We start from the raw sequence: 15,819 nt of genomic DNA, 5'->3' as shown, positions 1-15,819 counted from the left end.
TTTCTGAAAATATAATGGGGGTATGTAATTTAACTGTTTCTTTGTTATGTGCTGAGTCACTGAGTTGTGTCTGACTCTTTGTGACCCCGTGGACTATAGCCTGCCAAGCTCCTCTGTCCAGGGCATCTTCCTGACCCAGGGATCAAACCTGGGTCTTCTGCATTGCAGGTGAATTCTTTACCATCTGAGTCACCAGGGAAACCTGTTTCTTTGCTATATGCTAGGTATTACTTAACTAGAGAAGACACTGTTTCAAAATACATCCTGTTCCGTAATACAACCAGTTTCCTATCCTAAATATCTATAGTAACGTTTTACACCAGAGTTGGGCAGCAGGGCTCCTCTTTAATTTACTGGATCTGTATCTGAAGCAGTGTGTTTCCCCACCTGCATCTTGTTTTAGGATTCTCCTAGTTCTCTTATACCCATTCTACACAATTGTTCTGCTTCTCTGAGCTTTCTCACTAAGTTTAGAAGATGTGTAGATGTCATTTTCTTTTAATAACCAAGTAGTTTTGAAATTTTAATATTAACATTAGTTCTGCTGTTTTGAATTATTGTTTTCTCTGCTCCATTACAAGTTAATTATTCAAAAGACAGGTCTCTTCCACTGTCTAAATCTTTTAAATTTGGCCAAGATGTCTCAAAATGAACACTTAAGTATTAAATATTATAAAATGGATTCCCACTTTTTAAAAAGCATGGTTACCTTAAAATTACCAATTAAAAAAAAATTAAGCTTAACTCCATGGTGAGAAAACCAATTTTTATTCCTACGGTTTGAAAGTTCATGTCTATTTTCCAAACAACACTTATGTAAAACTTTTGGACTTTTCTTTAAGCAAGATATTGCAGAATGAGCGTTAGGCTAAATTACATATAATATAGGCCTTGTCAAGGTAGTGTTTGGTAACTTTCAACTTCTCTCCAGCATTGAATCCATGATCTCAAGTAGCAGTGATGATACTGGGGTAGGGGGGTGGAAGGTGGGGGTAAGGCTGGTGCTAGGAAAGAAGGAATATATTCGTGAGTATCATGAATCTGCTCCCGACAGCTCTGCTACTTTCTCTACCAGCTGAGCCTAAAATGGAAACAAAACCTCTGAATACATAAAATACAGGAAATGGACTCTGCATCTTGTGACACACCCTAGATAGTAACTGTGACTTTGCTGGTCATGCCACCTAGACTGTGGAAACATGTAACCAACTTTAAGAACTGTCTCTGAGGCAAAAAGAAGCATCCACAGTACTATAGCTAGCTACATAATAAATAAAAAAGTCAATGTTCCAGAAAGTTTAAATTTAAATTTTTAAATACACTTACAGAATTTATAAATTTCTTGTACACCAACAATCTTAAGTAACTTTTGTAATCTAAAACTAACATCATAAGTGCCTAGTTGAGTATATATTTATCTATTAACTGCCATATAAGTTCAGATTTCAGGGCCAGAGATTCTCTCAAAAACCTAACATGAATAGAGTCATTGCCTGGGTTCTCCAAGGAGTGTGAGGTCTGAGAGCCCTGGTGAGTTACTGACCTCAGCTAAGGACACCCTCATCTTACCCACAGTCAATGTTTATTGAATGGTGGCATGAAGCTAGGGATGGCATGGAGATTTCCCATTTTTTTCTTTTCAGATAAACAGATTTAAGGCTTTGGAGTAGTTTTGCCTTATTCCAAAACTTTTTTTTTTTTTGGTGTGCTTTGGTTTTTATCATTTTAAAATGTCTTATCCAAACAGTTTCTCTGTTCAATGAAAAATCTGAATAATGCTTTTTGACATTTTAAATATTTAGTTTGTGCACTTAGATTACAGCTCACACATTTGTAGTTCTGTGACTTTACTAGGTAGGCTTTCTAAATAAAAGCTTAAAAACATTTCAAAACGAAAACACAACTCCATCAAAGGCTAACACAAGGTAAGATAAAGTGGAAAGAAAGCTTAAGAGAATAAGAAAACCATACACATCACTAGTCAAGTGGTTTTTAAAGTAGTGGATTCCTAACGTAAGTTATTCTTCTGTTGTTAGAAAACTATAGGGCTTTGATGTTCGTCTTTTGGTTAGCAATAAACTCAAACTTAGCTTAAACAGACTGTACAGTTGTATGAAGTCGTAAAAGTATTGTATGAACAATAAGTGAGGTTTCAAACTCCTGTAATTGTAGTTGAATAGTCATTGTATTTTCTTGTGAACCATGTTTAATGGTTGTACCTCAAATCAGAAAAAATGAAGTGCTTTGGTAGGTTAACAAAATGATTTTACCCAGGGAAAAAAAAAAGAAAACTTATTCCTATGTTTGATCTAAGTATATAGTGCTGATACCAGCACTTCTTGCAAGAGGGTGTGAAGACCAAAACTTCAAAGATGGGACCTCAAACTTGCAAACTGAAGGCTCATGTGCTTAATGAGATGTGCTGTGATTACAGAGCTGATTTCTTACTTTGTTGAAAAATCATATGATAAACAATTCTGAAATTACTGAACACCAAACCTGAATACACATCAAACCATTTCCTGACCTGATGAGTAAGGCACTGAACAACAGAAGCTGCTTGATGTTCTATGTATTCTTTCATAGCAACTCTGAAAATGAGAAGACAGCTTTGTACTTGATGGGTAAACCAGCTATAAAAAGCCCTATTAGACTATATTGTTGAACCAAAAGCATTCTTTGTTCTCCAGCCTCTACAGTTTGCATGTGTTATAAATTCTTCACTGTCAGCTTCTAATATAGTAATGTCTAGTCCAAGCATACAAAAGTCCGAAAGGGTGAGGAAGTGGGATTTAAAAATACATGGCATCACAAAAATAATGCTGACAATTTCAGAACACCAACACAGGCTACAAACTGGGATTTTATTTCCTGGATCAATGATGAGGGTCTATCAGGTGCTTCTCATTTAATACCAGAGCCATCCCTGGCTCCACAAATAAAGCATATGCCCCAAAGGAAGAGTACAGTTCACAAATAAAGCAGTGCTCAGTCTAAATAACAGGATGATCATGAACTCATTTAAGAAGGGGGAGGGGCTGCATCTCAACTTCAGGAGCATGAAACCTAAAAATAAGCAGAACATAAAATAACCAAGGAAAAATTCTGATAACATACACAAGGAGGGATTGGGTCTCTAGAGGCAGTATTTCAGGGAGGTGTTGCTGGCTAAAATGAGAAAGATCCTGATGATATAATGATAAACAAAGAAACAAGGACTAGCTCTGCAGGAAAGGCTTTTCAAATAAAGGCAACACAGACTGCAATTCATGCTTCTGTGAGCAAGAAACAATTTTTCTTAACAGCTACCCTAGAGAAGATACAAACTAGTTTGCGTTTCTAACAGAAGCAAATCAGGTCAAGGTTTTTCTGCAATAAAACCAAGAGGATTAATACACAACCTACGGATGTTTCAGTCCAACAGCTTCTCTTCTGTAACATGAATGTAAAACAATTCCTGAAATAAAGCTAAGACCATTCATGTCAGGGAATGCAACCAAACAGCTCTAGTTCATTTTTTTCTAAGAACATTTTTTTCTAAAGTACTTCATAACAATCATACACTGTCCATTATAAGGTCCCACAGAGCCAAAAGACCCCTTACCAAACTACCAGACACTGGTGAATAAGGACCTTCACCACTTTCATATGCCTTCCTTTTGTTTTATAAGCTAGTAACAATGATAGTTATAACTATGAACTATTACATTTTTTATCTGATTCACAGGAATGTTAAGGACAAATTACTTCAAGGGCAATTGTTGTTCAGTCGCTCAGTCGTGTCTGACTCTCTGCGACCCCATGGACTGCAGCATGCCAGGCTTCCCTGTCCTTTACTGTCTCCCTGAGTCTGCTCAACCTTGTTCATTGAGTCAATGATGACATCAAGTCATCTCATCCTCTATCGCCCCCATTCTCCTCCTACCCTCAATCTTTCTTAGCATCAGGGTCTTTTCCAATGAGTCAGCTCTTCACAACAGATGGCCAAAGTACTGGAGCTTCAGCTTCAGCAAAGTCCTTCCAACAAATATTCAGAGTTGATATCCTTTAGGACTGGTTTGATCTCCTTGCTGTCCAAGGGACTCTCAAGAGTCTTCTCCAGCACCAGTTTGAAAGCATGAATTCTTTGGCATTCAGCCTTCTTTATGGTCCAACGCTCACATCCATACATGACTACTGGAAAAACCATAGCTTTGACTATATGGACCTTTGTCAGCAAAATGACGTCTCTGCTTTTCAATAGGCTATCTAGGTTGGTCATAGGTTTTCTTCCAAGGAGCAAATGTCTTTTAATTTCATGGCTGCAGTCACCATCCGTAGTGATTTTGGAAACCAAGAAAATAAAGTCTGTCACTGTTTCCATTTTTTTCCCATCTACTTGTCATGAAGTGATGGGACCAGATGCCATGATCTTAGTTTTCTGAATGCTGAGTTTAAAACCAGCTTTTTCACTCACTCTTTCACTTTCAAGAGGCTCTTCAGTTCCTCTCCCTTTCTGCCATTAGGGTAGTGTCATCTATATCTGAGGTTATTGGTATTTCTCCTGGCAATCCTAATTCCAACTTGAGCTTCATCCAGCCTGTTCACATGATGTACTCTCAATATAAGTTAAATAAGCAGGGTGACAATATACAGTCTTTACAAATTCCTTTCCCAATTTTCAACCAGTTTGTTGTTTCCATGTCCAGTTCTAATTGTTGCTTCTTGACCTGCATACAGGTTTCTCAGGAGGCAGGTGAGGTGGTCTGATATTCCTGTCTCTTGAAGAATTTTCCACAGTTTGCTGTGATCCACACAGTCAAAGGCTTTATTTAGTGTAGTCAGTGAAGCAGAAGTAAATGCTTTTCTGGAATTTCTTGCCTTTTCTATGATCCAGTGGATGTTGGCAATTTGATCTCTGGTTCCTCTGCCTTTTCTAAATCCAGCTTGTACATCTGGAAGTTCTTGGTTCACATGCTGTTGAAGGCTAGCCTGAAGGATTTTGAGCATGACCTTCTTGCACACAAAATGAATGCAATGGTGTGGTACTTTGAACAATCTTTGGCATTGTCCTTCACTGACCTTTTCTAGTCCAGTGGCCACTGCTGAGTTTTCCAAATTTGCTGATATGGTGAGTGCAGCACTTTAACAGCATCATCTTTTAGCATCTGAAATAGCTCAGCTAGAACCCCATCACGCCCACTAGCTTTGTTTGTAGTGATGCCTCCTAAGGCCCACTTGACTTCACAGTCTTGGATGTCCAGCTTTAGGTGTGTGGTCACACCATCGTGGTTATCCGGGTCATTAAGAACGTTTTTGCACAGTTCTGTGTATTCTGTGGTAAGTGAAAGTCGCTCAGTCTGACTCTTTGTGACCCATGGACTATACAGTTCCATAGAATTCTCTAGGCCAGAATACTGGAGTGGATAGCCTTTCCCTTCTCCAGGGGATCTTCCCAACCCAGAGACTGAACCCAGGTCTCCCGCATTGCAGGTGGATTCTTTACCAGCTGAGCCGTAATTGAAAGGCAGGCTTAAACAGCCAATTTTATTTACTGCCCAGATTCATGTGACCTGGACATCAATTTTTTTCCCCTCCATTCCCAAAACAATGCTAGAGCAATCTATCAAACTGATGTTTCCCAACAAAACTACCTAGAATTATTACTTTCTGAAATATCTGGAGCTCTTGAAGATAAAACTTCAACTGGTTCCATAAATGGTTCTACTCTGCTGTTTTCCACTTTCTACTGATATATAGTCTTTCTCTTCCATGCAGAACTGTTTCTATATTGTCATGTTTATTCTAGAAACTTACTATAGCTCTATGACTTATATAACACATATGAAATAATCTGGTAGGGCAGGCTCATCTTAAAGTCTATTAACAAAGTTTTAATAACTAAGGTACTTGATAATAGAGCTTACTCAAGTACTCCTTGGTGCAGGACACAAAGTCAGTACCCTACCACATTTCCCCTTCCACTGTTCTTTCAGATAACATCGACTCTATCAACCTCTGAACTGTGTTTTAAAAGCACGAATATGATCAAAATCATCTTTAAAGCTTTCTATTTTGAGATAAGTATTATAGTATGAAGCAAAAAGTGCTCAAAGAATCTCACATATCCTTTGATCAGTTTACCCCAATGATGACATCTTATGTCATCAATGATAGCAAAGTATCAAAATCAGGAAGCTGACACTGATGCATTACTGTTGACTATACACTTAACTCAATCTTTACTGATTTTTAAAGTTTGAATTCATTTCTGTAATATATAGAATCATTTCTGTAATATATAGTTCTATAAACTTTTATTCCACGTACAGATCTGTGTAATCACTGCCATAGTCAAGGGACAGAACTGTTCTACCACTACATAAGAACCACTCATGTTACCTCCTGTATTTGGAACCACCTACCAGTCAGTGGCTATCTCCTGGCAACTACTAATCTATTTCTCATCTCTATAGTTTTGTCATTTTAAGAATGATATATGAATTGAATTATATTAGCACATAATCTTTTGAAATGAATTTTTTTTCACTAAGCATAATGCTCTGGAGGTCCATCCTGATTTTCCTCGTATCATAATCCAGTCCTTCTTATGCTGAGTGGGCAAAATACTTTAAAATTTTAGAAGAGTAACTTAGAACGTTTGGGGAATTTAATGCTTATCTGGCACTCCAAATTAAACCAAGACACCCAAAAAGCTTCTCAGATATTCACTCAAGCAAGAGCAAGGTGTATCATCCATTCATAAATACGTAATTGTTAAAATGACTGAATTTAATTAAAAAAAAAATCCATGTGACTTACCCCATCCAGGCGGCAGGGGACCCAGGGGATCAAATTCTTTATTTTGTGATGTAGCAAACAAATCTTGATTCTAAAAAGAATCATCCCCAAAATGGTTAAATAACTAACAGATAATTGGAAAGCAAGCTTATGAATTCTGATAAGCCTTTCCCTGGCCATCTGCAACATAACATACTCTTATACAGTCCACATCTTAGAGAAGTGTGAATGAAAGTCAAGAACGAAAGTCAATGCATTCTCATGAAAAAAAAAAAAAATCTGTTAATATTTGAAACGATCTGATATTCAAGTATTACAAGTACTTTTACACCCAAATTGACCACTGTTCCCCTAAATCAGTAAATTACAGAAATATATAAACCTTACAAAAGTCACTTAAGAGTAACAGTACTCAGTTATCAGTTGGCTGAGAAAAATCTTGTATTTCTAACCCCAAAATCATGAGAAGAGAGTTGGAGGAATATGAAGAATAGGCTATCAGATGAGCAAAAGGAAAGAATTCCAGTTTGGAAGGCATTGATAAGCCTAGAACTGTAGAGAAGATTTCAAAAATTCATTTGAAACCATCACACTGGTGGAGAGAGAGGTCTGGCTAGATAAAAGGAAAATAGGAGTCAACCACTGGAAAAAGAGAAGCAAAAGTCATACTGTGAGTGTGTAGGATGAAGGGTTAATGAGTGTGTTTTAGTTTAAATATGTAATAAAGTGGGGGATACTTTTGGTCTCTCAGTAAGATGCAATTAAACCCTTTCTTCTGTAAGACAGGCAAATAAATAATAGACTAATTGCTTTAAAAATTATGGGAAAATATACACAAGTAAAATAAGATAGTGTACCCCATGTACCCAGCAACAAGATTCAACAGTAACCAAAACTGCCAACATTTATTTTTCTTTCATATTCTTTACTGAGCAAAAAAAGAGGGGGAAAAAGTAGTCATCATTTCACTCCTATTTTAGTACACCTAAAATTTGTGAAAATTTTCTTATACAATCACAGTATTATTATTACACCTACCAAAGAATCCATGTTAATTTTATCATCTAATACACAATCTCTATTAAATGCCTCTGGCTACTTACTGGGTTGAATCAGAATCCAAAATCATCATATTGCACATTGCTTTAGGCTCTTAAGTCTAAATTTATGGCAGTTTCCTCCACTGTTGGTCTTTTTTGCCCCATATCATTGATTTATTATGGAAACTGAGTTAACTGACTAAAAAGTTTTAAAAGCATATGAGAGATACTCTATTTCTCATAAAAGCTCATAGAAGACCAGACCAGTCAAGGACTGGCCCTTCTCTTGACAGACAACAGTAATGAAAAAATAGGGAATAGGGAAGCCAAGGAGAAACACTATACAAGGGTTGACCCTTGTTAACAGTCTGGAGCAGTTCAGCATATGACAAACTGCTCTGATAATTTTTCTAAGACCCAAGCCTATCCCACCGACTTTCCCTAGACAGATAAGCTAAGAATAGGCAAAATGACGCCATGGGCCAGAACCATTACATAACGATCCATCATCAACCATATCCATTCTGAGGTTGAAAATGCTGAGTGTATGAGCATCTGCTGCCCTATAACCAGGGTCAGAACAAAGGCCACTTCACCTACCAAATAAGCAGATTTTCTTAACAACACCTCACCACTTTTTAAGTAGCTAGCATTAAGAATATTCAATTCAGTTCATAACTAAAATAGGCTGTTTAAGTTCTTTGTAATTTAGAACCACTCTATAATAAGAGTGAAAAGTAGGAATGTAGACAGGAGAAAAGAAAAAATGGTTCACGAATAAAAGCTGCAATTCAAGAAAAATTTCTTAGAGTATCAAAACGGTTAAGTTACAGTGAAGCAATACACAATGTGGGTGCTTTAGGAATTTTCTAACTGTCTTTAAAAAGAGGGTTTTAAAAGATCATATACTGGATACAAAAGGCCAACAGGCACATGAAAAATGCTCAACACCACTAATCAAAACCACAATGAAAGACAACCTCACACCCATCAGAATGCTTATCATCACAAATGTCACAAATAACAAATGTGGCAAGGATGTACAGAAAAAGGGAATCCTGTATATTACTGGCAGAAATGTAAACTGATGCAGCTACTTTGGAATACAGTATGGCGATTCATCAGAAGATTGAAAATAGGAAGTTCTCTGGTGGTTCAATGGTTAAGATTTCATGCTTCCACTGCAGAGGGCCTGGGTTCAATCCCTGACTGGGGAACTAAGTGCGTGGCATGGCCAAAAAACCTAAAAACAACAAAAGGACTAAAAAGAGACCTACCATATGACACAACTCAACTCGTGGATAAATATATATATATATATATATATATATATGAATTCAAAAAAATATATGCACCCCAATGTTCACAGTAACATTATTTATAATAGCCAAGAAAGATAGAGAAGCAACATTAAGTGTTTCATCAACAGATGAATAACTGAAGAATATATACCATACATATACAATGAAATACTATTCAGCCACCCACATAAATCGGCATTTTGCCATCTGCAACAAAGTGGATGAACCTGGAGGGTATCATGTTTAGTGAAGTAAGTCAGAGAAACACCAATACTGTATGTTATCACCTATATATGGAATCTAAAACTACAAAAACTAAAACAAATGAATAATCAAAATAGAAACAGATTCATAGGGAGAACAAACTAACGGTTACCAGTGGGAAGAGAGAAGTAAGACAGTGGTGGATTACAAGGTAAAAAAACTACTACATATAAAATAAGCTTCAAGAATATATTATGTAGCACAGGAAATAGAGTCAATACAGTAATTTTAAATGTTACATAATCTATAAAAATTTGAATAACTATGTTGTGTACCTGAAACGAATAAAGTATTGTAAACCAACCATACTTCAATAAAAGTAAAAGATCATGTATTCTAAAATGCATACCTGCATTTGTGGACAGAAATGCAGGGAGAAAAAAGATTTTAAAAAAACACACATGAAAACTGACATTTTTATGCATTTAATATGTACCCCCAAAATTTGGAACTTTATCTATGGATCTATTGTATAGATAAAAGTAAAGGAGTCTTGATGAAGTTAAGGAACTTACTCTAAATCATACAGAGAAAGTAACTGTGGAACCAGGATTCGAACCCAGATGCGTCTGACTCCAAAGCCCATGCTCTTTCCACTGGACACCCATGTGGAAACTAGCTTTAAAGAAGGCAAGCCAGCTAGGCATTCAAACCTAAAAGAAATTTAGCCAGGTATACCCAAGATGATTATAATTTAGAAAGGAAGGAAGATGTAAAACAGCACTGGGAAAAAAAAAGAAAACTGTAAGGTAGATGAGACAAAAATTAATTTCACTTCTAAAACCACTGGGAAGGGGAAAACATTGACAGCTGTCTACAGAAGTTGGCAGGAAAAATTGTTACATGAAAGAAAGTTATCTTAGTCATAACCAGGTGGTGAAGCGAAAGCTGCTGAGCAAGGTGCAAATTTATCTACATTGGTGAGTGGTAACTATTATGATGACAAAGTCCAAGAAACAGAAATACGGAGAAAAGGCAAAAAGGTAATGCCTAATGAGAACAGGAATTTATTTTGATGGATTCTAACAGAGATGATACTGATGGCAGTAGAAGGGAAGAGACGGCAACGGAGAGGGTCAACTTCTCTTGAACTCTTGGTGAGTTGGTTTACATAAATTTAAAAGATTTCCAGAAAGGAGACATTTTGATACCAAAGATAATATGGCTTCAAAGTCATAATAATATATTTAACATAATTCTATAAGCAATCAAACTTTAGTCTTCTCAAGCACTAAATAGTGTATTGTGTAAATTTTACCTTTACATGTTACAAAATGATTCAATTCTATCATGAGTTTCACTTGAGTCAGGTGCTGTTAGACCCAAACAGTCTAATGTTCTGCTAAGCTAGGCAGTATTAAATTCAGAACTGTTTGAATTCTTTTTACACTGCTTGGATTTATTTTTATCATTCTTTTGTAAATAAATTTTAAGTTGTCGGAACTTCTTTTCTGCCAGTAACAAAGCAAAGGAAGTTGAACTTAAGGAAATTTTAAAAAGAAAAGAATAAATCACCTACACAGACTATGGGAAACAAGATGGAAAAATAATAATATCATCAATAGCAACAACTGGGTTGCCATCTTATTTGTACTTTCTTTTTAGTGCTTTACATTTTATATGTAAGAAAAGGTTAAAACTCAACCCTCATTAAGGTTATAAAGCCAAGTACATATGCTCACCCCATAAATGAACCTCTGGTTAAATTGCTGCATAGCTCCCTGAAGTTGACTACGCTGGAGCTGCCATTGTTCATAGTTTCGGACGGATTCCAATGTTGGCCTCTGCCACGTTGTTGTTCTTGTGAAATGGTCAACATAATAAATACGTCCCATGTTGTCAACCCGCCGCTCCCAGCTATATCAAGATAAAAACAACTGAATTCAACAAATATTTGTGAAACTGTTAAGAACTAAGTGGGACTTCATTTTAGCCCTGGTACAGATTTGGCAAGACTTTACCTTACACAGCTACTTTTCAGTTACCTGAAGTCTTTTATAAGTATGTACTTTATTGGGAACGCATGTACACCCATGGGGATTCATGTCAATGTATGGCAAAACCATACAGTATTGTGAAGTAAAATAAAGTAAAAATAAAAGAAAAAAAAAAAAAAAAAGAAAAAAAAAGTATGTACTTTACAGTTTTTAAAAAACTTATTTACTTATTATTTTTTGGTTGCACTAGGTCTTTGTTGCTGTGTAGGTTTTCTCTAGGTGCAGAGTGGGGGCTACTTTCCAGTTGCAATGCGTGGGCTTCTCCTGTTGTGGAGCACGGGCTCTAGGGTGTGCGAGCTCACCAGAGCTCAGGAGTTGTAACATGCAGGCTCAGTAGCTACGGCTTGTAGGGTTCTAGAGCACGGGCTCAGTAGTTGTAGCACATGAGCTTAACTGCTCCAAAGCATGTGGACTCTTCCTGGACCAGGGATCAAACCCATATACCCAGCACTGCAGACTCTTATCCACTGTATCACCAGGGGGGACCTTTTATATATTTTTAAATGGTCTATAAATGAACTTAAAAGGAATGTATATAAAAATCTCTTTCTTAAAAGTTAAGATGTATCAGTCAGGTTTCTAAAACAATGTATCTTAACTGATTAAATTGCAAATCAGTAAGACAAAAGCTCTCATTTTCTTTGTTTGAAATGTTCTTTTCACTGTTGCAATCCTAATAGGAACAGAAATATACGTGAGAGCCAGAGAGTGCAAGTGCTTTTCACGGATGTCAGGAATAGCACTTTTGCTCAAGAAGAAAACTATTTTATTTATCATTTGAAATGGATGCATAACATTCAAGGAAACATTGATAAAGTAACTTGATGTCTACCTGGCTGATAGTTTGGGGTTATGTCTATTAGTTTAATATTATCCAGAATTGGTTCCAGGACACTCCTTGGGTACTCAAGTCCCTCATATAAAATAGCAAGGCTTTGCATATAACCAGGCACATCCTCCCATATACTTTAAATCATTTCTAGGTTACTAACAATACCTAATACAATGTAAATGCTAAACAACTGTCAACATAACATTAATGTTACGTAAACAGTTGCCAGGGCGTGGCAAATTCAGGTTTTGTCTTCTGGGACACCTTAAAATTTTCCCCCAATATTTCGATCTATGCATGCAGGCCAACTGTGGTAAAATAATTAATACCTTTTATGTATTGAAAATTTTTTTCTTCCTTTGCATTACTTCTTTAGGATGCATTTCCTGGAGAGGGTTACTAAGGGTATGGGTATTGCTACAGTTATATATACTTTCTGTGAGAGCTGTAACTACTTTAGACTACCACCAGCAACATTAAGAGGCAAAGCTCCCCTACAATTTCGCCAAAACTGGATATTATATGTTAATTTAACACACAAAACACCTTTTAGGTGTTTATTTAAGATTACTAGCAAGATTAAATATTTTCATGTATTTATGCCTGGCTTCCCTCAAATAAAAATATTTTCTTCCTTCCAATTATTTTATATGTTAAATGATTAACACCATATATCAATATATCCCATTTAATATTAATATTTCTCCAAATATCTTATAATGACTTTGCTATTATGTATTAGCTTTTATAAGAACTTTACCATAAATATGATAGGGTCTATAATTCTTACTCAGTTAAAAAAAAAACTAACCCTGTTGTACAGCAGAAACTAATAACATTGTAAAGGAATTATCCTCCCGTGAAAAAATATTCTATGATAAACCATAATTGAAAAGAATATTAAAAATAACATATATAACATAATCACTGTGCTGTACAAGGGCTTCCCAGGTGGCTTAGTGGTAAAGAATCTGCCTGCAATGAAGGAGATCCAGGTTCGATCCCTGGGTGGGGAAGATCCCCTGGAGGAGGAAATGGCAACCCACTCTAGTATTCTTGCCTGGAAAATCCCGTGGACAGCAGAGCTTGGCAGGCTACAGTCTTTAGGGTCACAAAGGGTCAGACATGACTGAAGTGACTTAGCAGCATGCTGTACAATAAGAATTAACAGCACTGTAAATCAACCATACGTTAATAAAAATAAATAAGGAGGAAAAAACCCTCCTTTTAAAACCCTGCAGTTTGAGCCAGGTAAGTTCACAAAGTAAACTTAGGGAATCTTTCTTTAGGTCAGAAATGAGTGAAAATAAACATATTTCATCATGGTCAATCAATTCCCCAGAATCTCTTTTCAGTCTGCACCCATCATAAAGCAAAGTAGATAGAAACGAGACTGACAGAAGAGGAAAAGGAGGAAGGCAGGGAAATTTTGTATAGGTGTAATCTATGCTATGTGAGTGTTAAGTCGCTTCAGTCATGTCTAACTTTGTGACGCTATAGACTGTAGCCTGCCAGTTCCTCTGTCCAGGGGATTCTTCAGGCGAGACTACTGGAGTGGGTTGCCATGTCCTTCTCTAGGGGATCTCCCTGACCTGGGGCTCAAACCCATGTCTCTTATGTCTTCTGCACTGGCAGGTGGGTTCTTTACCACTAGCGCCACCTGGGAAGCCCCACAGATGTAATCTATAGTTCTGAATACTTTTTTTTTCCAATTCAGACACTTACCCAGGAGGTAGAGGTTCTGGTCTATCCCACGTCGTTCTTTTTTCAATATGATCTACATAATAAACTCGCCCATGCTGGTCCACTCTCTGCTCCCAACTTAAACACAAAATTAAAAAGGCTGATAAGCTACATGTATGAGTTGCCTCGTTTTTCAATCCCAGAGTTGAGACAAATGAGCATTTCAGTATATAAAGCAGATACCAAAAGAATTAAGGAATGAAGTCAAGAAATGTTATCCTGAGGGTAACAGTGGATGAGATTTCTCTTGCTTAAGTATCTGCTTGAGGAGATGTCTTCTATATCTAAAGAGGCTGAGGCAATGCACTCAGGTGACAAAATCTGTTTCAATCTGATCAGAGTATACACAGAACTTGAGTGGCAAAGAAAACTGTAATTATTGTTACAAAATCTGAAGAAAGACTGAGAGCTGTTAAATGAAGGGCAAAGGACAGTTTGGGTTCTAGAAAAGTTGAAATCAAAGAATAAGACTATCAGATGTGCTCCTGCAAGCTTAAGGACAAAGGCAACCTGAGTATTTTAGTTTCCTTGGTAGGTTTATCTAAAGTAAAAAGACAGGAATAAACCAGCAGAGTTTAGAAGAACCAGTTACTTCTAAGAGAATCCACCCAGATTCTCTTCACTAATCCCCGACACAAAGAATTTCCTAATCTGGCTTTCAAAAATGAAAATGGCCTAACTACCGACATAAATAATACAGTCTCTTTTAGCAATTAAAATCCTCATGAGTTTCTTATCACCTAGTTAATTTTGATTAGCATTTTGAACTGCCACAATGTATCTGTGTATAACTATTCAGCATTATTAATTTTAAAAACAGTAAGTAGAGATGTACATGAGATTGAGTTGCAATTTTTCAGTTTCCTAAATTCAACTCTGCCATGACTTTACAATGGCAAAGAAATAAAATTTAAGTGATATTTTCCCTTCAAAGAAAAGACAACCTGAATTAGGCAACTATTTTATTACTTGGCCTTGGTAAGGCTCAGTCCTTCTTAAAAAAAAAATTTTTTTTTTTCTTCCAGTTGGCTTTAAAATGAGGGAGTAATTTCAAATACGGCAAGCTATTTTGTTCAGTTTGACTCTAGACTTCCCAACACACATGCATAACCACAGTGATATTTTTTTAAGAGAATGGAATTCAGTACTATTTTCCTTATTAGTAAGTTTATGCAGAAGCCTAAAGAAAACAAATGTTAACCAAAAACAATTACTCACCCAGGTGGGAGGGGAGCTTGAGGTACAGGATTTAATGGTCTAGGGCCTGCACCTCCAGATATAGTAAGAGGAATTATTAATCCAGATGTTGCTCCTTCAGATGTACTTGAATTTGTATTTGTTGGTGGCAGAGAGCCTGTACTAGAGCCATCACTTTCAGAAGTGGTAGATGGTGAGCCATTGACAGATGCTTTAAGATTTGAGGAAAACAGAAAAACAATTTTTAGGAATTTAAAAACAGGATAGAATTTTAAATAAAAAGGTAGACGATAGATGTTTCTATTTTTACTACATGAAATGTTGACTTGCATGATTTTTGCTTTAAAAATCCAAGTATCATTTACCATTGTTAGGTTATTTGCCAATCACTGATTGTTTTTTTTAAAAGGATATAATAAGAATAAGCAAACAGATCCTTGACTCTATGAAATGCTTATGTCAACGCAGGTACAAACATGGAGAGAAAGGTGCAAGCTTATCTGTACTGCCTATACTTTTTATAGCACACATGTGATTTCTGCCCCCTCCTGCTTTGGGGCACACTTAGAATCTCAGTTTCCTAAACCCAGGCCACAACAGTGAAAGCCCCGAATCCTAACTACTAGGGAACTCATAGCACACACATGATTTTCATTCTTAGTAGA

The 15,819-nt window shown here is 36.5% G+C and overlaps 1 protein-coding gene across 19 annotated transcripts in view; it reads right to left on the bottom strand.

Annotated features, from left to right (window-relative positions):
* Positions 1 to 15,819, bottom strand: part of ITCH (itchy E3 ubiquitin protein ligase) — a 99,999-nt gene that overhangs the window by 30,882 nt on the left and 53,298 nt on the right. For all 19 annotated transcript variants that reach the window (XM_042230055.2, XM_060397734.1, XM_060397730.1 and 16 more), the window contains 4 exons: positions 15,176 to 15,365; positions 13,940 to 14,035; positions 11,068 to 11,242; positions 6,802 to 6,871 (listed from right to left, as the gene is read on the bottom strand). In XM_042230055.2, the coding sequence (XP_042085989.1) occupies positions 6,802 to 6,871; positions 11,068 to 11,242; positions 13,940 to 14,035; positions 15,176 to 15,365 (531 nt within the window). The remainder of the gene's footprint in view (positions 1 to 6,801; positions 6,872 to 11,067; positions 11,243 to 13,939; positions 14,036 to 15,175; positions 15,366 to 15,819) is intronic.

Source organism: Ovis aries, chromosome 13 (genome assembly GCF_016772045.2).
Source record: "Ovis aries strain OAR_USU_Benz2616 breed Rambouillet chromosome 13, ARS-UI_Ramb_v3.0, whole genome shotgun sequence".
Taxonomy (NCBI): Eukaryota; Metazoa; Chordata; class Mammalia; order Artiodactyla; family Bovidae; genus Ovis; species Ovis aries.
The sequence above is the reverse complement of the archived record's forward strand: the minus strand, read 5'-3'. Positions and strand labels throughout refer to the sequence as shown.